Here is a 25,331-nt window from a genome sequence, read left to right as displayed (position 1 = left end):
CCTCCGTCAGGACTAATGGTTGTAGTATTGGCGTGAGATGGACAGCAGATGATAAACGGGGTTAAAAGTCAGGTTGTTGGGTTTCACAAATAGGAAAAATCCTCTGTTTTAATTACTGTGTTGATAGGGTGAAAGTTCCTTATGGGGATCACTGTAAATACCTAGGTGTTAATATAAGAAAAGATCTTCATTGGAGTAATCACATAAATTGGATTGTAAATAAAGGATACAGATCTCTGCACATGGTTATGAGGGTATTTAGGGCTTGTAATAAGGATGTAAAGAAGAGGGCATATAAGTCTCTGGTAAGACCCCAAACAGAGTATGGTTCCAGTGTATGAGACATTCAAGAGTATTATCTGATTCAAGAACTGGAAATAATCCAAAGAAAAGCAGCTCGATTTGTTCTGGGTGATTTATGACAAAAGAGTAGCGTTAAAAAACGTTGTAAAGTTTGGGCTGGGAAGACCAGGGAGAAAGAAGACGAGCTGCTCGACTAAGTTGTAAGTGGAAAATTCTAAATTCCCATGGAGGGAATTAGATATTTTTCACCAATAGAGCATGTCATCGAGTTGTAAGTTCCGAGTTGTCAGTGGAGAGATGGAGTGGAATGACATTAGTAAACGAATAAGTTTGAGAGTTGTCTTTAAAAGTAGGAAAGATCACAATATGAATATAAAGTTGGAACTCAAGAGGACAAATTGGGGCAAATATTCATTTATAGGAACGGGAGTTAGGGACTGCAATAACTTACCAAGGGAGATGTTCAATAAATTTCCAATTTCTTTGAAATCATTTAAGAAAAGGCTAGCAACACAACAGATAGGGAATCTGCCACTTGGGCGACTGCCCTAAATGCAGATCAGTAGTGAATGATTTAAAGGCACTGACAAAGAATATGGATATGTAAACATACAAGTGAAAGCTTTACAAGCCCACAAACAATAAATTCAATCCATCTCAATTTACTAATCTACAGCATAAGGCTGTGCAGTGACAGTATCTTCTTCAACATTGCATCTTATAACTACATATGTTGCACCTCCGTCAGGACTCTTGGCCGTAGCATTGGCGTGCATACCTTCAAAATCAATAAAACAATTTGTAGCATCAACCAGAAACCCAGTCACTTCTTGCACAATATCAAAAATTTCATCTTCACTCAGAGTCTTTAAACTCCCATTTACCCAAAATGGTCGAGCTTTCGTGAAAGTACCGTTGCCTGAGTACTGCAACACCTTTTCAGTTTCTACAGCTGATTGAAGTATGCTACTGTCCTCCGTCTTATCCTTGACATTATCTGTACCATAGTTGAAGTCTCTACCTAGTTGAAAAGCTGCCTTAAGAGAATCAAGAATCAAAGGTTCAGACACAAACTGTTCCAGCACGACAGAACAGAAATGATCAAACCGTTTTCCACTTATTTTGTAGTTTCTGTCAAACTCATCCTGATCAAAATCTGAACCTTTCTCACATTTAGACCATTGTAGATCTTCTTGATATTTCTCCTCCATCTTGGATGCAATATTGTAAACTGTTCGGAGCACAAAATTCAAGACCTTCACAAAATTACTTTCGTTGGTCCATCCCAAAATTTCAGACAAACGAACAGCTGCTTCTAGCAGTCGCAAGTGGAGCTTCTTGTCCACATTCATCAGAATTTTACAAACATCAGCCATCTCATACAACATTGTCAACTGCAACACCCTCTGACCGTCTGAACTAATGCCTGCAAAACTATTCCCAACCAGAATACCAGTAATATTGGACACGCACTCATTTCTTTCCGACACAGTAAGAGAAATATTATGCTGTGTAAAAATGGCATCAGTCCTCGCTATAAAATCTTGGTGTGACAAATTACCATTTGCCAAATTCTGAGTAGCTTTCAATATTATTTGACGCTGGTCCCTACTTATCTGAGCAAACTTCATAGGATCTATTTTAAATTGGCTATTTATTTCAACAAGTCCATTTTCAGTAAACTTCACTTTACTCCCAGTCTTTCGAAAATCTTTGTCCGAACGCACCAAGCCAGCAAAAAAGTCATCTTTGTTCTCGATTGTTCTCAAACTGCGAATAACCTTTGCTCGGCCTTCTACTGCACCCATGTCCTTCTGCGTGTTCCTTGCAACTTTGCGGAACATCTTGCGGTGCCTGTTGCTCCTGAGGTTGGCTTCATATTTCTGTATAACATCGTTTTGCGTCTCTCTTATGATCGTGTCAGCAGTTTTCATGTTCACCACAGAGTGAGTAAAAAAAAGAACAGATGCAGAAAACTGGAAAACATCTAGAGCAGTCAGCTCACCATCGTTGTACTTGCTGTGAAGCATAAAAGCTCCGTGAATAACTCCAAGACCATTAATGACCAGGGAGCCGATGTTCAGGACAGTGGTAGCAATGCGAGTGGTCCTGCCCACCACTTGTCCCGTCTGTGCCATCCGAGTCAATGCAGTAGTCGCCCCCATCGAAGCTGTTCCGATGACACTGCCCGCTAGCGAAATCCAACAACTTCGAGCTTCAGAATCGGTCAGTTCTATACTCTGGTTATGTTGTGCTCTGTCAACCAATGTCTTAGAACTTCGAAACACTCCGTACATACCTGCAGTTGATCCTGCTACAACAGATGTAGCTATGAATGGGCCAGCTACAGGAACAAAAAGAGATGCAATGGAAATAGCAGTGGTGCCCAGACAGACACCAGCATTTGCAACATCCATAACGGTAAGGACCTTATTGCTTACTTTACTAGCCGGAGTTTTACCAAAGTCCACAAGAACGAAACCTTCATCATCCGCCTGGTAAATTCCATGGCGAGGAAAGCAGTATCTACATTTTGGGAGTACATTATTTTCCAAAAAGTCATCCCAGTCTTTATATACTCGACTGCTTGAATCTATAAAAAATGATCCATTTGGGCCATTTGGGACCCTAAAAATTGCTACCGGCAGAACATCAGAGGATTCCTTTCCCACAACCTCCAAGCACAGAAATATGATGGACATGTATATCTCTCCATTTTCAGATCGCTCGTGTTTGTCTTCCTTCTGTATAACAGAACATAATTTTTTAATTGTTTCATACTGTTTGCTAGGATAACCAGTCTGGTTTGTATTTTTCTTTGGAGGTGGCTCCCCAGGACATCCAAACAAACACTTCCCAATATTTTCTCTCAACAACTTGCCTATAGATTCCTGGAACTCATTCCACTCTCTTATCCCAAGGAAATGAAGAAATGTTGCTTCATCATCCCGCAAAATGGCTATGCTTACCTTCTCAATCATCTTTTTCTGATTCTCACTGTAGCTAAATATTTTAAATCCAAACAGACTCCTGCCAACTTTTTCATGTAGGAATTCGAGAGCTGTGCTCTCTATTGAGAACAATTTGCTTTCTGGGAGGTAGTGACAAAATTTCTGCAGATCTCCACTCCTTACAATATAGTATATTCTATTAATAATATCAATTTGCTTGTATGTATAAACGGATTGATTTTCTGCACATCCAAATAGTGTATCCTTTACCTGCTCTTCTATAAAATCATTCAAAGATTTCTGAAAGAAATTCCAAAAATCTTCTGAGAAATAATTAAGAAATTTCTCCTTCTCCCCACTGATAAGAAAAGAACATATCGTCTTGATGACATCATATTCTTTAAGAGCCTCGTAATTAGATACTTCATTACACGATGTGAACAAGGTGCTGACCACGAGTGTTTCGGAGAATCTCAGGGCAGAAGAGCGAAGTATCTCCCAATCATCGTCTTGAAAGAAAAGAAGGAATGTCTTCTTGTCACCTTCCAAAAGAGCACAAGTTATTCTCTCTGTGATCGTAAAGGGTAGCTCGGAAGGTGGGCCAAACAGAGCAAAGCCCACTTTTCTCTCCAAAGATATCATTTCTGAGGACTGATACAAGTCCCAGTCAAACTCGCCAAACGAGTTGAAAAACTTCTGCTGCATATCAGTAGCTCTCGCTTCCCATGATGGCAAGACATTTTCACCTCCTTCGGCCATTTTGTTCTTAGGTGCTAGATATACCTCGTAACACAATCTGGAAAAGAAGAATGTTACAGATAAATAGTCATGTAATCAGAATACAGTACTCTCCTATTTACTGGGATGTACAAGATGTAATACAAAAAGTGGGCAAATCTTCAGGTATGGACAGGGATGTAACTAAGGGAGCAGGGGGGGGCAGATAAGGCTTGTGCCCAAGGTACTGGATTGGGGTGGAGGTCACTAAACTGGACAAGTATGTTTTTTTTTTTTTTTTAACTATAGGTATACAGGGTGTATCCATGATGATGTTACAAACTTTCAGGGATGATGGAGGACGGCAAATTTGAGAAAAGGAACTGCAGTCCGGAAACGTTGTTCACCTGATCTCAAGTTGTTCAACGTCCGTCTTCTCTCTCCCCGCCTAATATAGCAGTGTACACAGTGGTGCTCAGAGATGTACTACCCACGTTCCTGGAACACATCCATCTTGCCCTTCATCAACGGATGTGGTTACAACATGATGGAGCCCTACCTCACTTTGGACTGAGGATTAGTGAACACCTGGATCAGACATTCCCAGCAAAGTGGACAGGAAGAAGAGGTTCTGTTTCATGGCCCGCTCGTTCATCTGATCTCATCCCATTTGAGTTCTTTTTCTGGGGCCAGTGTACCTTGTGTATGAGACACCCGTCGGGACTGAAGAGGATCTCTTAGCAAGAATTCTCACTGCCTGCGATGCTATTCAAACGACACCAGGGATATTCGAACGAGTAAGGCAGAACTTTTTGCGACACATAATCACGGATACATCCTGTATAATTTCATATGGTAAAAGAAGAAAAACTTTATTAGTAGACTACAAAACAAAAAACTATAAAAGGAGCTAAATGCACAATGAAGAGTTTGATGCTGAGTAAGAAAAAGGAGAGGATGGACAGTGATGCAAGTGTGTAATGGACTAGCATAACTTGAAAACAATTCTCTAAACCCATGGGTAAATAGTGAAAATATCAAGCTCAATTAGTAGGTGGTGTTATTATTATTATGATGACTTGTGAGGTGTGGCTACATACACTGGTTTTTTATTATTATTATTATTATTATTATTATTATTATTATTATTATTATTATTATTATTATTATTATTATTATCTATGTAGTTGTGTATGACAGGTTGCCAGTATGGACTTTATATAGTATAAATTGTGGTCATATCATTTATTATTTGTGTGTCTTATGATCTGTCCTGTGTAACAGAACATGTGATGTTATGTCACGATACTTCTGCTGTATGTTTATTAATACAACTTTATTTAATGTAAGAACAGGTAATTAATGGTATATCTTTTATTATTACCTGTAAATGTGATGTATAAATCTGATGGAATGTTGTGCAACTAGAACAACACACCTTTGTCAGTTGATTTTTACAGAATGTTCTATTCATTTGTACACGTTACTGTAGACTCGAGAAGATATGGGAAAACATGTTGAGCTATACTTTTCTGGAAGCCTGACCAGGCAAGGTATATAAAAGACCATCGTGGGTTGTTGAGTTGAGTTGTTAGCGAGAGTCGTTAATCGAGTTAAGTATGTGAACTCATGTTGTGGTTTTGCCGTTGAAGTGGTTATGTTGTGTTGGTACAAGTGGTCTGTAGTTGGTTGATATGCTAATGAGCAGTTGATTGAGTTCAAGATGGTGGTTCATTTGAGGTGCAACTATTAGGTTCTACACAACAGACAGCATCTCGTGTGTGCATCTTTGTGACTACGATAACAGGACGGTAAACACTACGCGTGAATGTATTTTAACGTGATTAATGCTATAACAGGATCTTCTGTGGCTCAGGCAGCAGCACACCAGCTTCTCACCGCTGGGTTCCGTGGTTCAAATCCCAGTCACTCCATGTGAGATTTGTGCTGGACAAAGCGGAGGCAGGACAGGTTTTTCTCCGGGTACTCCGGTTTTCCCTGTCATCTTTCATTCCAACAACACTCTCCAATATAATTTCATTTCATGTGTCAGGCATTAATCATTGCTCTAGAGGAGTGCAGTGCGACAGGCTTCGGCAGCTGGCACAATGCCTGTCCTCGCTGCTAGATGAGGGCTTCATTCATTTCATTTCTGAACTGGTCGAATGACTGGAAACAGGATTTTAAATGCTATAGCGAAGCAAGTCCATCTGTAGCCCCAGTAAATAATAAACTAAATAAACATACAGAGACATAATTGTAGAACCGACAGATCTGGTTCCCCAAAAGATCTCAGTTTGAAACAATGAATAGAGAAATATTGAAGAACTAGAAGCTTGAGTTAGTTACCGCTGTAAAGAAGACTTAGAGAATGACGATCCGGTGATAAAAAGAGGAGAGTTTTAAGTGTCATGCTTTCGATATATGACCTAATATGAAAACGGCTACATCATCAAGTCTTTTGATGTTAATATACACAGTACTGCCATAAGTTCTGTCAGTACTTTCAATGCATATAACTACTAAATAAAACTATGCAAAACCCATTAATATACACTGACTGACAGAGCAAATGCAACACCAAGAAGGAGTGGTTCGAAAGGGATGAAAGTTGGGGAAAAAACAGAGACGGTACGGACGAATAATTGATGTTTATTTCAAACCGATATGCAGGTTACACAATGCGCACGGCATCGACTCAGTAGGATGTAGGACCACCGCGAGCGGCGATGCACGCAGAAACACGTCGAGGTACAGAGTCAATAAGAGTGCGGATGGTGTCCTGAGGGATGGTTCTCCATTCTCTGTCAACCATTTGCCACAGTTGGTCGTCCGTACGAGGCTGGGGCAGAGTTTGCAAACGGCGTCCAATGAGATCCCACACGTGTTCGATTGGTGAGAGATCCGGAGAGTACGCTGGCCACGGAAGCATGTGTACACCTCGTAGAGCCTGTTGGGAGATGCGAGCAGTGTGTGGGCGGGCATTATCCTGCTGAAACAGAGCATTGGGCAGCCCCTGAAGGTACGGGAGTGCCACCGGCCTCAGCACATGCTGCACGTAGCGGTGGGCATTTAACGTGCCTTGAATACGCACTAGAGGTGACGTGGAATCATACGCAATAGCGTCCCAAACCATGATGCCGCGTTGTCTAGCGGTAGGACGCTCCACAGTTACTGCCGGATTTGACCTTTCTCCACGCCGACGCCACACTCGTCTGCGGTGACTATCACTGACAGAACAGAAGCGTGACTCATCGGAGAACACAACGTTCCACCATTCCCTCATCCAAGTCGCTCTAGCCCGGCACCATGCCAGGCGTGCACGTCTATGCTGTGGAGTCAATGGTAGTCTTCTGAGCGGACGCCGGGAGTGCAGGCCTCCTTCAACCAATCGACGGGAAATTGTTCTGGTCGATATTGGAACAGTCAGGGTGTCTTGCACATGCTGAAGAATGGCGGTTGACGTGGCGTGCGGGGCTGCCACCGCTTGGCGGCGGATGCGCCGATCCTCGCGTGCTGACGTCACTCGGGCTGCGCCTGGACCCCTCGCACGTGCCACATGTCCCTGCGCCAACCATCTTCGCCACAGGCGCTGTACCGTGGACACATCCCTATGGGTATCGGCTGCGATTTGACGAAGCGACCAACCTGCCCTTCTCAGCCCGATCACCATACCCCTCGTAAAGTCGTCTGTCTGCTGGAAATGCCTCCGTTGACGGTGGCCTGGCATTCTTAGTTATACACGTGTCCTGTGGCACACGACAACACGTTCTACAATGACTGTCGGCTGAGAAATCACGGTATGAAGTGGGCCATTCGCCAACGCCGTGTCCCATTTATCGTTCGCTACGTGCGCAGCACAGCGGCGCATTTCACATCATGAGCATACCTCAGTGACGTCAGTCTACCCTGCAACTGGCATAAAGTTCTGACCACTCCTTCTTGGTGTTGCATTTGCTCTGTCAGTCAGTGTACATACATAATACACATATATTCTGAAGAAAAAAACACAAAATGCTACAGAATGAACATACTCTTATTCAAGATGATCACCATGTGCTGCAACACAGTGGCGAAGACTTTGAGGCCACTCCTCAATAGCTGCATGAATTGTGTCCAGTGGATTTTTTTTTGGCAACTGACGTGATTGATTTTCTTAACTTCTCAATACTGCAGTGCCGTTTTGAAATGCTATCGCCTCGAGCTTCTGCCACAGAGAATAATCCAATGGAGTAAGGTCCGGACATCCACTAATCCAGGCAGTAGCAGGTATGAAGCGTGGGACATTGGTTGACAACCACTGCTGCGTCATTCTTGCTTTATATGCAGGAGCTTTGTCCTGCTGAAAAATCCATGGTTTCCCTTCAAACAACCTACAAATTGATACATGGTATCACCTTTTCCAACACTCTCTGGTAGACAGCTGCAGAATTTTTTACTTCACCTTCGCAAAAATGGACCTCATAAGCTCCCCACCAGGAAACTGTCCACCATACCACAACAGAAGCAGGGTGATGTCTGTGCTGCACACATGGAACTTTTTATCTTGCTTCCTTGGAGGACCGTGTGTCCACATGATCATTTTGCTTGTTAAATGACTCTTCCACAGTGAATAATGCCCAATAATGGATCAACTATATTGGTATTAGAATATTTTTTCATCTGTAAATAGGATGTTGCAATACTGGCTCTCCCCACACATCGTTAACAGAGCGTGGGATCGAACCCGGCGTATTACCTTTAATTTTTCAGCTAGTAAATGCTGTGTGTATCTTTTACATGCACCAACTCTTAAATCATCCTTCAAAATATGTGACATAGTTTGTGGAGATATAATCATTTCACAAGGCAAACTTGTTTGTTTACGCAAAGGATTGCGTCAAATTCTTGCACGAACAGCATTCACAACTTCTTTTCTGCGTACACACCTAAGACAGCCTGATTTGACATGATAAGCAGTTGGAACCATTTGTTCAAACCGTGCTATTGTCCGAAACACAAATCGTTCATTGATACAGAGAGGTTTCAGCCTAAAAAAAATTTTCTTAGCTCGCTTTCCGCAGTGAAATAACACCAATACAGCTATACAATTCTCATACATTCCGCACTCCATCTTTCACTGCTGCCTGCTGTTGGCATACTGCAAGCCGGTTACTGGTGGAGTCATGAAAGTAACTTTGTGAACACAACATACAGTATTACCACGCTTCTTCATTCACAATTATCATGCTACAGCGGGTTTAGATTTTATTGACAGAACTTATGGCAGTACTGTGTACAAGAACGGACTTGAATAGGGTTTCCCCAACATAATGACAGCGTTGAGAATTTACCTTACAATAAGAGTCTTAGTTGCCTCAAATGAAAGGAGTCTCAGCAAACTAAAGAAAATAAAAAATGAACTCAGAAACTTAACAGGACAACGACGACTAACAACCCTAAGCATCATATCCATAGAGCACAAGATAGCTTCAAGGCTATCTTTTGAGGACAACATACAAATTTTTGCATCCATAAAAACCTGTAAAGTTACGTTTTAGTTCTGCCAGAATGTCATCTCTGTCCTGCCATATGTACAGACAAAGAGCTGCTTGAAGCGACAAGGAACGCACTTGACGGCATTCATTTTGGGTGCATCACAATCTGAACCTTTAGTGCACAGCTTATTTTTCTTAGCTTTTTATAGACATTTTTATACATCTGTATAAGCTCACCAGACAAAAATTACTCACCCCTGCAGAAATCATTGCTATTGCAACAGTTGAAAAACAAAGTGTAAATAGAGTAGTTGTAACTATATTGTAGTGATTTCGAACACGGATAAATAAATAAAAATCATTTAATGCCGTGTAACTCCGCCTCTGGACTTGATAAGTGCTTGGTTTCTGTTAGGAAGTGAGTCCACAAGGTTGTGCAGGTATGCCGCATCCAGCTTAAGCCACTCGCTGAGGATTTGATTGTGCAATTCTACCAAATTGCGGGGAGCCTGATGATGGATTTTACCCGCTGATCCAACATGTCCCACAGATTTTCAATGGGGTTCAAGTCAGGTGATATTGCAGACCAATAGAGATGTAATAGGGAGGGGGGCATCCAGCCCGATGAACTTTGCTGTCGTCATCTTGAAAAATCGGAGTATCAATAGCATACTCAACATGCAGATGTTGACTGAAAAGCAACACCTGATCATCTAGAATATTTAAATGAACTTGCTGCTTCATGTAGTGGTCACCTGAGTGAGCGGGCCCAATCCATGATACAAAAAACACCCACTAAACATCACAGATCCACCTCCGGCTTGAACCTGACCTTGCACACATCCAGGATGAAATGCTTCATGTGGCCTTCTTTGCACTCGACAACGTGCGTCATTGGAATACAAGCAAAAATGTGATTCGTGAGACCGCATTACAATCCGCCAATCAGCTATTGCCGTGTTCAATGATTTCTAGCCCATTGAAGATGCACAACTTTATGTGTCTGTGTGACCAATGGCCTTTTGTGAGGTGACCGACTGCATGCATTTCCTGTCGCAGTGTTCTCTCCTAACAGGTTGGGATGGACCTTCATTCACTGACTGCAGCAATTCTTGTTGGGTTTGAAAGCGATTTTGATTCACAAGCCGTGAAACACATCTCTGGTCCCTCTCATTCAGGATATTTATCCGACCACAATTCTGATGTGTTTCATGGCCATGTGTAGTACACCACTGCTTGTAGATACATTGAACAGTCCACTGCGAAACATCAACAAATCTGGCAACCTCATACACGGTATGCCCATGGGCACGACCAAATAGGATTGCCCCTTTCTGCCACTCTCTCACATCCTTACATCTACCCATGCTGACATTCACTGTCTGCTTGAAACATCAATGTCTAGAGGCATGATTTTTTCGCATTAACGATAAACGCGACAAAAATATTTTGATTTAAACCTAGGAATTTCATTTTTGTCCGTATTGAACTGAGAAAGGATGATAGGAAAACTTAAAACGGTCCACCTTTTCAATACAAAAATGTTATAGTTTATTTATAACATGTATTTGTACTTGGAACTAGTTTCAACGCTGATTTGCGTCCTCATCAGCCAAAATGTGGGAATAGGCAAGCATTTAGGCATTTATATTACACAAGGCGTTACATTAAACAATACACATCTTACAAGGAGATAAAAACAGGGACGAGTATAGAAACAAATGAATCGTTGAGAAAACAAAAGTTATACATATTAAAAATAACCTTAACCACACATCTTGCAGTGCGAAAGTGTTCTTCTTGAATGATTCCTGAATATAAAACACACGTGCACACATTTCTGAAGAGCCAGCAGGCAGGACAAAGTAAAGTGAAACCTTAAGAGTTCTCATTTTTCTTTGTTCTGACTAACTAATGAAGTCTCCCTTGAGTTCCTGATAAACATACAAAACAGGAAATTCTCCTTCACTCTCAACAATAGCTATAAAGACCAACGGTTGGTTGGAAAGCAATATTTTAATGTGTAAATTTTGTATGTTTGTATTGAGTGGGAGAAAAGAAGATACTGTCTCAAAACATTGTTTTAAAAATAAGGAACATTCAGAACGTAAATTTAGCACTCCAACAGTGAAATGGTAGGCAACAATAGAACTCTCATTAGATATGCAAAAGAAAGCTAAGAGTGAAAAAATATAATTTATTTTCGAAACAACGGCGATGCTACTCAAAGCCAACATCCCGCTGGAGAAGGTAGACGACCCTGCAGTCCGGAAATGGCTTCAAAAGTATGTACCAGGTATGTACAGTCTATCAATTAAACCTCCATAATCAACGATCAGTGATAGTAATGAAACCTTTAATGATTCATTTTAGAATTTCATTAAAGCGAAATTAAAGCGATACGGTAACATATATTTCGTGAAATAACATGAAAATTAGTGTCCTTCTTGCAAAATCGTTAAAAAATTAATGCAAAAAAATCATACCTCTATCAATGTCTCACTGATCGCTACTGCCTTTTGCTCACACAGAGGCAGTCTGCATGTGGTTGAGCACCTGTACAGACTTAATGATCCATCTGTGCGTGCGCACTAGGGTGACATTTTTTTTGTCCAATGAGCTTAAATGTAGTTATATATATACACACAGGGTGTTCCAGGAGGAATTATCAATATTCAGGGCCATGACAGGAACGATAATTTGAAGCATATCGACATATGCCTTATTCCGAATGGTTTCCGAAGTAGACCACATTTAACGTACGTTTGTTTTTGAGCTAGTGATGCACATGTATGTTTCTTACCCACCCAAACTCTTTGATGTTTTGAAATGGGTACAATTTTTCCGCATGTACTGTTCACCATATACGTGTTCGTGGGACATTGATACGTGCAGAAAGTCGCCATGTGCTGGTTAGGACTACGCTGCACCATTTCAATAATGTGCTGCTGTTCTTGCACAGGTTGTTGAACTACACGTTCTGAATAAAAATGGGAACTTGGAAGACTACCTGCTTCATGCAATGCGCTGAAAACTCTGGTAAACACTCGACAATCATGAATTTGACGTTTCAGATAGCGCTGACGGTATTCCTTGACAGCAGCAGGAGCACTACTGTATATGTGCTATAATGTACAGGGAGAATAATTTAAGTGTTCCGACTTCTTCTCGCATGCCGCGGGAAGTTCAGAGGAAGCGCCATATGGCTTCTGTCAACACGGCGAGATAAGAAGTGTTCACTGCAATGCGCAGCTGTTTAGCACTCTGTCCCTCAGTTAGTTAGAAAATATTGGACTTTTAAGGTGTGTTGTGAGATTACTATCACGATGGTTAAATACACTATAGAGCAAAGAATATTTTTGGTCGAGTGTTAGTTGCACAAGAAGAAGAAACCAGTTAAAAAGTGCCTTCGAAAATTCCATAGACAATTTCCCGGTGCGACAGTACCATCAAAACATTACGTGCATCAGCTCGTTTACAAGTGGCGTAGTACTGGTTCCATAAACAATAAGAAAAAGAAGCGAAGGAGAACAGCTCTCACACAAGAGAGGTTAGAAGATATACAGGCAAGACTCCAGGTCAGTCCACATAAGTCGCTTCGGAGATTAGCTCAGAAAAGTGGTATTTCACCTTCTTCAGCACGTAATGCAACAAAATTGTTACGTTTACGATCTTATCGGACTCATTCAGTCCATAACATACTGCTTACAGATTTCAATGCAAAAATATGATTTTGCAATAGGCTAATAAATAGTGTCCACGACGGTGTTGTGGATCCGAACTTTCTTTTTATGAGCGACGAAGCCTGGTTTCATTTGAGTGGATATGTCAATTCACAGAACAATAGAATCTGGGATACAGACAACCCGCACATTTTACAGCCGAGACCTCTGGACGATGTGAAAGTGGGTGTGTGGTGCGCTATCAGTGCCCGACGAATTATCGGTCCGATATTTTTGCAGGACACAATTACTTCTGACCGTTATATTCACAACGTTCTGGAACCATTTTTTGCTGAACTGACTGAAGAAGAGAAAAGGTACGGCTATTTCCAGCAGGATAGTGCAACGGCCCATACGGTGCGTAGCTCTATGCGACGGTTACGGGAAATGTTCGATGATGATCAGATCATCAGTAAAGGCCTATGGCCCCCTCGTTTGCCTGATTTAAGCACATGTGATTTTAATCTATGGGGAAATCTTAAAGGAAAAGTTTACAGGAATAATCCTCGAACTGCAGAAGAATTAAAAACTGAAATTAGGAACATTGTGCGTTCTATCGGTGTCCATGAACTCTCTCCGATATACTCTCAATCCCTCACACTACTACACTCACTACACGCCATGGACAACAGTGCATTCAATGCGCTAGAATAAAACGTCAAAGAGTGGTCCGCCACAAACAATTCACAATTATAACAGCAAGGGTTGTTCTCACCCATATAATAACAACTGGCAAGAATTAATACTGTATACCAACAAGACACTAGATCCAGCTCCAAACTAAGAAATGGACACGTTTTAACCAACTTTATTCACACTACGACAAAACTGGATTAACCATTTTGGATTACAACTGACCCATCTCAAAGTGGAAGAAGATCTATTATTAAAAAGTTTTAAAATACAAGTGAAGGGAATTATAGACATGATATATTACTATTTTTAATATGTCATCACGCACATTTTATCATGAATACCAAAAATCGTACGTCGTCTTAGAATCAATCAATCACTACTGATCTGCATTTAGGGCAGTCGCCCAGGTGGCAGATTCCCTACCTGTTGTTTTCCTAAAATTATTTCAAAGAAATTGTAAATTTATTGAACATATCCCTTGGTAAGTTACTCCAATCCCTAACTCCCCTCCCTATAAATGAATATTTGCCCCAATTTGTCCCCTTGAATTCCAACTTTATCTTCATATTGTAATCTTTCCTACTCTTTAAAGACGCCACTCAAACTTATTCGTCTACTAATGTCATTCCACACCATCTGTCCGCTGACAGCTCGGAACATACCACTTAGTCCACTGAAGTAATGTATTGAATTTATGTAGTTTTTTGTTTTATTTCTTTAATATTCTTGTTAATGTCAATGTTCTCCAGCTAAAGATGATCTCTACGAGATTGAAATTGGTACTGATTAATGTATTTTTAATGTGAATACATGCGTTCAAAGATATTAAGTATTGATTAGGTGGGAAATCTCAATCTATAATGTTATACCATCAATACGGTCCTATAATGAAATTAATAACTTATGGATTTTGATTATGCGAGTGAGACGTGCTAATTGAATTCAAGCATGGTAGAAGATTACCCACAATCCCATAGCGAAAGGAAGAGGGTAGGGGAAACAATTGGCTCAGTTGTGGTTACGTGACGCTAAACATACAAATCACTACACTTGTAGAGCAAATTCTTGCTCGTTTATCACGTTAGAATTTATATAGAATATTTGCTTGTCTTGAAAAACACTCACAGATGAACTTAGTGTACTTGCAATGCAAGGTTCTACTGTACATGTGCTACAAGGTATGATAAAATCTAAAGTGACAAGAGATTAATGCAAGGAGCCCAAACATACAAAAAAAAAAAAATAAAAAGAAAGGGGTGATGTTTCCATATCCAGCGGGCATACTTACAAAAGAGAAAAATCATATACAAATTATGTGTGCAGCGATACCTTAAGTAGTAGAAAGGAGAGATCCCTCCTTTAGGCTTGCCAGGGACCCACCAGCCTACCTCTAGAAGAATTAAAACAAAGACTGCATAATCAGCTGAATGGAACCATTTGCTGTGTTCCTATTGGCCGGCCAAGTATCATGTTGTCTCTGATAGAGCTTACATTGTGTCCAGGTACAGGGCTGCCCACATTCGGTAAAAGTAAGAGAACCACCAATTTGGAAATTGTTATGGTATATGCTGGACGTGAGTGCTCTATTCACAATGTGGTAACGTAAATATTGACGAGGTGAAATTCACCGACTTTTTAATAAGTCATGGGATAATTAAGCGACTTATTCCCTGTGGAGTTTGTGGTGGAGATCGAGAAGTGAAAGTATTGGGAGCATTTGATTATGGGATAATGGAGGCCTCCAGCCCAATGGTGTTGTCAATGTATGATAAATTCTACAGTGACAAGAGAATATTGCAAACAGCTCAAACATACAAAAAAAAGGGTGGCATTTCCATACCAATCCAGACCAATGGTTTTGTCACTGGTCAGACCTAATCCATCCAACTTTATGGTCTTGTAACTCCCCATACCTAAGAATCCAGAAGTTGGCAAGCTTGCTGACTGTTATGTAATGTCGTCTGAGCTGTGCCATGCCAGATTTCTAAACACCCAGGCACAAAAGTTTTACCCAAAAAAAGAAAAAGACCCCGCCAGCATATGGGCTAGTCATTTGTACATACAAAATCATCTCTGTTGACACTTTATGAATATTATCTTGTACATGTTTTTTTGTTTTTGTTTTGTTTTTTAACACCAGACAGGGCAAATAATAGCCTAGGTTGGGCTCAGTTTAAAATGTGTCCGTTTGTCTCACAGTATCAACAGGAAAACAGATAGGTGGATTTTTGTGAAATTTAGTACTTATGTTTAGGATAAGGGCGAGTGGTTATAATTTGTTGAAAAGAATTCAGCAGGAGGGAAGTTTCAGAGGGGGTCCTAAACATTAAATCTGACATATCTTTTCAACAGTTGGTTTTACAGGAAACTTGCTTATGGCAAAAAAAAATTTAGAATATTATTTAAAAATTTGTATATTCTCTACCTTCAATTGATAAAGTGAAACAATACTGGAAATATCAGTGCTAGTCATGAGAATGATTAAGTCCAAGAGCAGATAACTAACTCTATGGGAAATTGCAATGGAAATCATCCTGGCGATGTTTAAAGGCTTTGTACATCTGTCTGTAGTCTATTTTTCAAATACTACCCTGATAGTTGGTTTTCATACCAGGAGGAAGAGATCAAATTAAGAGGGGGGGAAAAAATTTAAAAATGAAACTGTGAATGGCCACACAGAGCCACGAACCCAGTAGCCTATATCACGACCAAGCCACTGACAGTCACAAGTCCATCTAAAGTATATGCCTCAGAAACAGCAGTGTATGCTGGGATTAAGACGTGGGCTACCACTAGACTTAGGTTACCCCTTTTTTGATATTTGGCTTAGTGAATATCCAGCCCTAACCATTTTGAACTGCAGCCAATAGCCAACGGAGATGCCTGCTGTGTCATCAAGGCTGTTTCACCAGCTACTGCCCTGGCCTCTGCTACTACCAATACTCAACACCTGATCAGTGGATATGGTAGCCTAAGGTTTAGCAAATTAAATCCAGCTTTGTGGCGAAATAGATAGAATGCTTGCCTTTGATCCGATGGGCCCAGTTCAATTCTCAGAATCAACCCCCTCGTACTCTTAATTCCGCTGGCTTGGGGACTAGGTGTTTATCACATCCTCCATTCATTTCATTCTCATTAGGTCACCATCAAGCCTATACTGATGCTATTCATTATTGTACCGGGCGGTACACCTCCACACCGCTAATTCAAAATGTGCGCCAGTTGAAACTCCTCTGTTGGAGGAAGTCTGAACTTTATCTACGCTATTAATTCTCTACTTTCTCTGAAGATGTCACCACATGGAAAACTTTGAGTTTTTGAACTGTGTCATTTGTGATGTGTTTTTGTTTCGCTTGAAGTAAGAAGTGTGAACTTTCTCTTCTAGAGGACACTACTGAAGATCAACAATAGTGCAACCTAGTGCGAAGTCAAAGAACTACTTTGTTGGAGAAATTTTTATTTCAAATGTTTGTCTTTGCTAATTTTTTTTTTCAGTTATTGTTTAAGTTGGCTGTATACCCCTCTCTTTCCCCTTGTTTTGCATTTAACCAATCCTGAATTTCTTTGAGTTATTTCCGACCAATCCGATCTATCTTCCCCCAACTTGGATATGTTTCTGTACCCGAGCCAATAAAAAGTTTGTGGGAGGGTGTTTTCATTCCCCTAACGCCTAGAACCTTCCGCGAGAGGATATAAACTGCTGATTTTAGGGTCTCCGGGCCACTTCTGTTCCATCTTTCAGTGTATAAAGTACATAGCAGGAGGCAGGAAGCGCCTCTTTCCTCGGCAGCGGTCATCAATAAGGTAATGGCCGATTAATAAATTCTTTCTTTGCTAGCTCAGCAGTTTAACTCTCGGGGCGGGTGCGAAGCGTTCCTCCATGTAACCTTTTCCTAAAATGTAACGATCTTTTCTTCTATTCTCTTTTAAGCTGCATATTGGGATAGAGAGTGCTAACCCTCTCGAGCTCCCACTCACATTGTCTTGAGGTGAACTTATTTTCTCAACCTATTCTTCGTTAATGTAAAACAAATTGCTCTTTTCTAAAGTCACCTCGGTAGTATGGGATTAGCCCTTGCATTAGTGGCCTAGAGCCAGATTAGGTTTTTTTAAAAACAAGTGTATTAGGAGTGCAGATTGCCTCCTCTCAAATTGTTATTTTAGAGGTCATGTAATTGCCCCTTTTCATTTAATAGACCTCAGTAGGTTGGGTATTGTACCCCTGTGTCTATGTCCAGTGAGGACAACTTGAAGGTGGAGTTGGGTGTGGCCTGGGAGAGGCTTAAATTTTGAGAGCGAGTGGCTATTTTGAAAATTAAGTGTTGTATGCCTCGTGGAGGCTTTTCTGTGTAATTTGGAGCAAGGGCTCCTAGGTATGAATGGGGTTTTCTGCCCCTCTGTTAAAACTCGTGTTTGGGGTAAAACTGAGCTGATTGCCCAAGCTGTGTAAAATCAGGGCGCGAAGCCCAATTCCTGTAAATATTGTAACTCCCCTTTTTGACTTGCTACTTTGTACCTGCCATGCTTGTTATTTTTTTGTTTTTGAAAAGAAAATATAACCTTGTTAAATTTTAAATTAATTTTGCTTTCGTAGCTGGAGACCTATTCACACCCGCACCTTCTTTCACCTCTACCTACCACGGAAAAGCTCCGTAACAATTATTATTATTATTATTATTATTAATTTTACAGCATTACCAGCAGTTGTACCCATGGTTCACTGGTTTAGCTTCCTCGGGAGATCAGTGGTGGTGTCCGACCGATGATCACAGGTTCGATTCCAATAAACCAAAGAGAACACTAAACCTGAAATACTGCATTACATTTTAGCAGATCTACCTATAAAAAGAAAACTATATTACTTCTATAACAGTAGTCCTGTAGTGTCTTTCTACAAGGATGTAGAAGCAAAAGGGAGTGAAATATCAGCACTCTGTTATCTGTATAATTAAGTCAGTAGGATGAGGTGATGAAGTATATACGATGAGGAACGCATGCGTCAATTCAGAAACTTCTGGAGAACTTCAAGTCTTTGAGCTATCTCTCCTTTGTTAGCAGTGGTGATCTTATGGACCAAAGCCTTGTACACCTATCCCCCCCACCAGTCCCCATGCATGTTTCGTGCATTCATCAGCAAACCGCATGAGGTGAGGCAAGGGGAGAAGGATGCAGTGCCTGGGCTGCAATATTTTTCTCCGATGCCTTGCTCTCAGAAATGCAAGCGACGTTTTATCTAATTGCGTTCAAGTTTAGTAAATGGAACAATATGCCAGATGCTTACATTATAATGCGCTTTGGATTTCCATCGTTCTCGTCTGATGCTATGGCTTCACTGATAGCCTTGGTAGCCCAGAGTATACACCACTGCTCAGAAACTAAGGAGCAACTCGAGGGGTTGGCAAAAATGCAATCATGCACGTGTTAAATTATTGTCCCGTCAATGACGAATACAGCAGCCAATACTTGGAGTGTGGTCTGCAGATGGATGGAACCATTCAGATAGATGGCCAAGATTTTAAAAAACTAGAACAGTTTAAGCATCTTGGTTCTTTGGTCAACACCGAGTGTGGCACAATTCCAGATGGCCCGTGCATGAGTAAATGCAGCCTGGATTAAGTGGTGGTAAACTACTGGTGTTCTCTTTGATCGTTGGGTTAGTAAACCCCCCGAAGTCCAAGGTTTACAGGACTGCTGTTTGCCCAGTCACTCTGTATGACTCTGAATTCTGGCCTGCAACAGTCAAGCATGAGTAAGCACTTCATGTCATGGAAATACGCGTGCTTCACTGGTCATTTGGACAGACCCGGCTAGATCACTTCATCAACATAAGACATCCGCAAAATCATGGGAGTTATCCCAATTGTAGGCAAGACCGACTTCGGTGGTATGGCCACGTAATACGTAGAGACGGTACATCCTTTGTAGAGATAGCACTTCGCATCACGCCATCTGGAAATAGGCCACATGGTCAGCCCAAGAAATGCTGGCTTGATTGCCTTCAAGAAGATATGCGCTATGTTCATCTTGTTCCAAACAATGCACTTAATAGAATCAAGTGGAGACTGGCTAGCAAAACAGCGAACCCTGCTCCATTGCAGGACAAATGCCAAGAAGATGATGGTGATCTCCTTTTGTCAGTTTTTATTTATTTTTCTTGAAAAATCTGCTTGATACTGTATAATAAAACAGGGCACCTCCTACTGACCTTGAAGCAGTGGCTATTGCATGATCGGATATGGACAGCCAGAGAAATTTGATTCAACAGTTACATATTTTAAAACTGCCAATTTTTTCTATAGCAGTTATTGTGGGAAGAGAACCATTCTTTTTAAATTTAACGTGAAGGCTGAAATTCTATTCGGTTCGTTACGACCCCTGAGGATCACGAGTGCCTTGTTCGGTACGTCTTCTTTCTTCCCAATACCTCTTCATTCTCTCACTCCTCCTCTTTCTCTCAGCTTCTGTGATCTGAATCTGGATCCTGGTTTCTGTCCATCTGTGACCTTCCATGAGCTTTTTGTATTTGGACCTATCCTGTGGATATTTTTTCCTTTATGCCAATAGTCTCCCAATCTTCTCTGACTTTCTTCATCCACTTATTTCCAGTTAAGCAGGTTGCATTCCATATCTTCTTCGTCAGCCTACTGTCATCCATCCTCGTGAGATGTCCAACAAATCCTAACCTTCTCTTTCTGATGCTGTTGATGGTGATTCGTCCGTCAGATGGGGACGTTAAGCTTTGAGCAGATCCCTTGGTGTTATTCAACAGAAGTAGGCTACATGCTGACACTGGGTTTCATATCATAATCATTCCACACCCAGACATGCAGGCTGGCCATCTGCGTCAAATAGAAAGGCCTGAACCTCGCGAGCCGAACATGACCTCGGACACAGTTGGCACGATAAGCCATACGATAAAGAAAAGAAAGCAATGATGAGTGAACTCTAACAGGCCTTACTGCTATATGGGAAAAGCAGTAATACCAGAACAAATGGATAAATACTTTTGCTATTTGTTTTACGTCGCACCGATACAGATGGGTCTTATGGCGACGGTGGGACAGGAAAGGCCTAGGAATGGGAAGGAAGTGGCTATAGCCTTAATTATGGTACAGCCCCAGCATTTGCCTGGTGTGAAAATGGGAAACCACGGAAAAACATCTTCAGGGCTGCAGACAGTAGGATTTGAATCCACTATCTCCCGGATGTGAGCTCACAGCTGCAAAATGGATAAATAAATGACTGAGATAAGTAAAATAGCAAACAAAGAAATATTGGTATGGTTATTACACAAGCCAGGGACTGCTTAACACTTGCTGGATATCTTAATGGCCTTAATGGCCTTAATGGCCATCACTGAACACAATTTAGAACAACAGGAGAATATGAGTAACAACTAGTGAAGCTAAAAGATTAGAGAGGGTGAAAAAGAACATTTCTCAAAAACAGACTGACAGCTTTGGTAATGTTCCCTATTGAAAAACAACAAGGACATGATCAGCTTCAGCACAAAAGTTATTGCTGTGCCTGCCACGAAGAAGGACAGAAGATTGGATTTTCCACATCAACATATTGTAAAGATTAAAAAATGACATACAATAACTCAGTGGCATGCAATGAACCCCATTTACACCAGCACTGCTGGGTAAACAATTTTGTATTTACATTGTCTTATTCCTTAGAATACTTCTTATCAAGTTAAAAAACTGCAAACAGCTGAGTCAAGCCAAGTACAGCTGTCTCGACAATCTGCTCGCTCGACAACAGTCCAGCACTCTCCAGTGAGCTGGATTTCTTTGCCGGCGTGAAAGAGAGCTTCCCCATCGAAATTCAAGTCACTGCGTTGACATATGCGCTTAAAGCCTCCTTATCCTGGAGGTGGGTGTGGACTACCCTCGAGATTCACAGCGCCTTACGGTGACAGGTCAACTAGCTTGGGTAAGGTATGTTACTTGTAATAACAGTACAAGTGTTAAGTGCCACACATCAGAGGCTATAAGACAAATATCAATATGTTAACAGTATAGCCACTTGCACATCTTCTTGCTAATAAAAAGAGAGCTATGGTATTTTATTAAATCTATTGTAATAAATGCATATATTTTATTTTGGATTTTGGTGTGTATAATGTTTTTGGGGTTATTCACTGATGGCACATGTGGAGGAATTTTTTCAGTACACTTGGCAAATAATTAGGTTGCCCGGCATGAAAACAGAGCCAAGTGCGAAATACAAGAATTTTGTATTTTGCCGCTGTACACCCATAGGTTTGCCTGTAATGGTGGTAGAGACTGTGAATTTTTGTAATGTTGTTCTTATTATAGATGAAGCTTTTGCGAATGCTGCGGCATTCTTCATGAATACAACAGTGTTATTCATTGTCAGGAATACTTTCTCTGTCGTCACTGTACCTATAATCGATAAGCGAGTGAAACTGTAAAATATCAGATAACTTTTGCTCACTCAGTGTAGGTTAGGATTTTTTTTAAACAAAAAAATCTCAATACATTTCTGTGAAAACCATGACTGTATGATTATGATGTGTCACCGGGTGAAACAATAAGTACAGAGTTTAAAATCTGCTGTAGCTTTGGTTAAGATGCTGCCATGAATACCAACCGGAAATGGTAATGTGGAGGGGCTTTTTCTTATTGCAGGTGGGGTAAGAAACGTGTTCACCACACGCCGCTGCAGTAACTCGACCGTTACTTTTTTTAAATTATTATTTGCTTTACGTTGCAGTGACACAGATAAATCTTATGGCGATGATGGGATAGGAAAGGTCTAGGAGTGAGAAGTGGCCATGGCCTTAATTAAGGTACAGCCCCAGCATTTGCCTGGTGTGAAAATGGGAAAGCACGTTAAACCATCTTCAGGGCTGCCGACAGTGGGGTTCAAACCCACTATCTCCCAGATGCAAGCTCACAGCTGCGCACCCCTAACTGCACGGCCAACTTGCCCGGTGACAGTTAAATTTACATACATTTCTATAAATGCAACTGGCTGTATTTCATCAATATTCCACTAGTAGACTTTTATAAGAAATCTATATTAATATTGATCACCCCCAGAAAAATGCCACCTGCCGTAACTGCCTTGAAATGTCGGCAACCAGAAAGAAAAAAATACACAATGCAGATAAAGTGTCCTCCCTTTGTTAATGCTGCCTATTAAATGGCACATTGTGAAGGATATGGCCAGCTATAACGAGAAAGTTAAAGACCATATTTTTTGGATCTACCTAATCCAGGACACTCCTGCGACTGACCTTGTAACTTCTGAATTTCTCTTTTCTTAAAGATTCAAACTGATTTTCCTAATACAGTATTACAAAACAATCTTCAAGTACTGTAACTTAATTACCATCCAAATAAGGCAGGGGGCATTTCAACATTTGTGTTTCCTAGTGATAAAGAAAAGTGAGATAAATGGATATGTGCTATACACTGGGCTGATTTTGACTCCAGTAAACATGCTGGTGAATGTATCAGACATTCTTCTGAAAAACTATGTAATTCTGGTAGACACTACGGAGAGAACAGACAGTTCTGTTTTAATTGTGTCCAGGGGAGATCCAAAATTGCCTAAAGATGCCCTCCCAACAATATTTACTAGGTATATGAAATAATGATTTTCTTTTGGGTACTCATGGGTCAGACACCGTCACTGATCTCCTGAGGAAGCTAATTAACCAGTGAACAATGGGTACGGCCGCTGTAAAATTCTAAGTTTATTTAATAATAATAATAATAATAATAATAATAATAATAATAATAATAATAATAATAATGGTGCGTGGCATCTGTATAGGCTTGGTGGTGACCTAATGAGGATAAAATGAAAGGTAAAGACGTCATAAACACCCAGTCCCCAAGCCAGGCGAATTAACAGTATGTGGAGATTGATTCTAAACATTGAACCGGGGCCATTTAAGCTACCAACTCCACTGATCAGGTGTCCAGTATTGCTAGTGTGTGCGTGTGTGCGCGCACGCACGCGTACGTGTGTAAGATCCATCATATTTTGGGACTTTTTGTAATAATTACGGTACGGTATTCATAAATAATGAACAATTCTATGTGCTCGAACAAGCATAAAATAATAGCATTTCAGATACAGTAATTCGCCTGACGCCTAGAGAACATCACATAATCCAGCTGAGGAGGTCTATTTTGAATTTTAATGTGCAATTTAGGTACTTTGAGTGCATACCGGTATATTATTTGTACCGGTATGTAATTTTTATAACGTTTCTTCAACTTTAGCCAATGGCCGTAGCCGTGTTGAAACACCGGATCCCGTGAGATCTCCGAAGTTAAGCAACATTGGGCGTGGTCAGGAATTGGATGGGTTGCCACGCGCTGTTGGTGGGGGTAAGGGAATGGAGGAGCGGAAGGGAACTGGCCACCCTCCGGCTCAGGAACACCTCTGCGGAGGTTCGGACCTGCCTTCAGGCAGAATAACCCTTACCGTACCTCTTCAACTTTATGTGTCTGTAACCCTATTAAGTTACTGCATCATTTTGTCTCGTCCGCCTCTGTGGTGTAGTGGTTAGCGTGATTAGCTGCCACCCCCCGGAGGCCCAGGTTCGATTCCCGGCTCTTCCACGAAATTTGAAAAGTGGTACGAGGGCTGGAACGGGGTCCACTCAGCCTCGGGTGGTCAACTGAGTAGAGGTGGGTTCGATTCCCACCTCAGCCATCCTGGAAGTTGTTTTCCGTGGTTTCCCACTTCTCCTCCAGGCGAATGCCGGGATGGTACCTAACTTAAGGCCACGGCCGCTTCCTTCCCTCTTCCTTGCCTATCCCTTCCAATCTTCCCATCCCTCCACAAGGCCCCTGTTCAGCATAGCAGGTGAGGCCGCCTGGGCGAGGTACTTGTCATACTCCCCAGTTGTATCCCCCGACCAAGAGTCTGAAGCTCCAGGACACTGCCCTTGAGGCGGTAGAGGTGGGATCCCTCGCTAAGTCCGAGGGAAAAACCGAACCTGGAGGGTAAACAGATGATGATGATGATCATTTTGTCTCACTATGATTTTATAAATCGGGTAAGTTGTATAGGAATTACACGCGGCGAGTGATGCTGAGATAGTGAACAAAGCACTACCCTTGTGACGTCACAGCTCTGGCTAATAGGCTTTTGTAGGCCTATCAAGACGACTGTGGCCATCCTCACGTCCCAGTACCCGAAGTCAAATCGAAATTCTATAGTTATAAAATATTCCTATTTTAGACTTCCAAACTGTTATATAAAATTAATAGATCTCAGATTTTCAGAACCCCCATAATCCGTCACCCTACAATGTAATCACTCCACGAAGATTCAACTAAAAAAAAAAAAATTGCAAGTGTCGCGTAAATAAAATAAAATACGAGTAAAAGTAGTCACGTATAATTACCTCTGGTTGATCTCTACACGTTATCCTCTTCCAGGTAACAGGACTTCAATTGACATTGACAACTTCGGTGTCAGGCGTAGCCAGTTTCCATCCACCTGCTGCGCTTGCTTTCCACGACCTGATCTAC

At 41.2% G+C, this 25,331-nt stretch overlaps 1 protein-coding gene across 1 annotated transcript; it reads right to left on the bottom strand.

The window, feature by feature from the left end:
* Window positions 1-416: 416 nt before the first annotated feature.
* Window positions 417-25,331, bottom strand: LOC136884841 (uncharacterized). The gene is made up of 2 exons (XM_067157129.2): window positions 25,205-25,331; window positions 417-4,050 (listed from the first exon to the last, which is right to left on the bottom strand). Exon 2 carries the CDS (start codon window positions 4,011-4,013, stop codon window positions 969-971), a length of 3,045 nt encoding a protein of 1,014 aa, XP_067013230.2. The 5' UTR covers window positions 4,014-4,050; window positions 25,205-25,331; the 3' UTR covers window positions 417-968.

The sequence above is a fragment of the Anabrus simplex genome, chromosome 13 (genome assembly GCF_040414725.1).
Source record: "Anabrus simplex isolate iqAnaSimp1 chromosome 13, ASM4041472v1, whole genome shotgun sequence".
In the NCBI taxonomy this organism is placed as follows: domain Eukaryota; kingdom Metazoa; phylum Arthropoda; class Insecta; order Orthoptera; family Tettigoniidae; genus Anabrus; species Anabrus simplex.
This window is presented reverse-complemented; position numbering and strand designations above follow the sequence as displayed.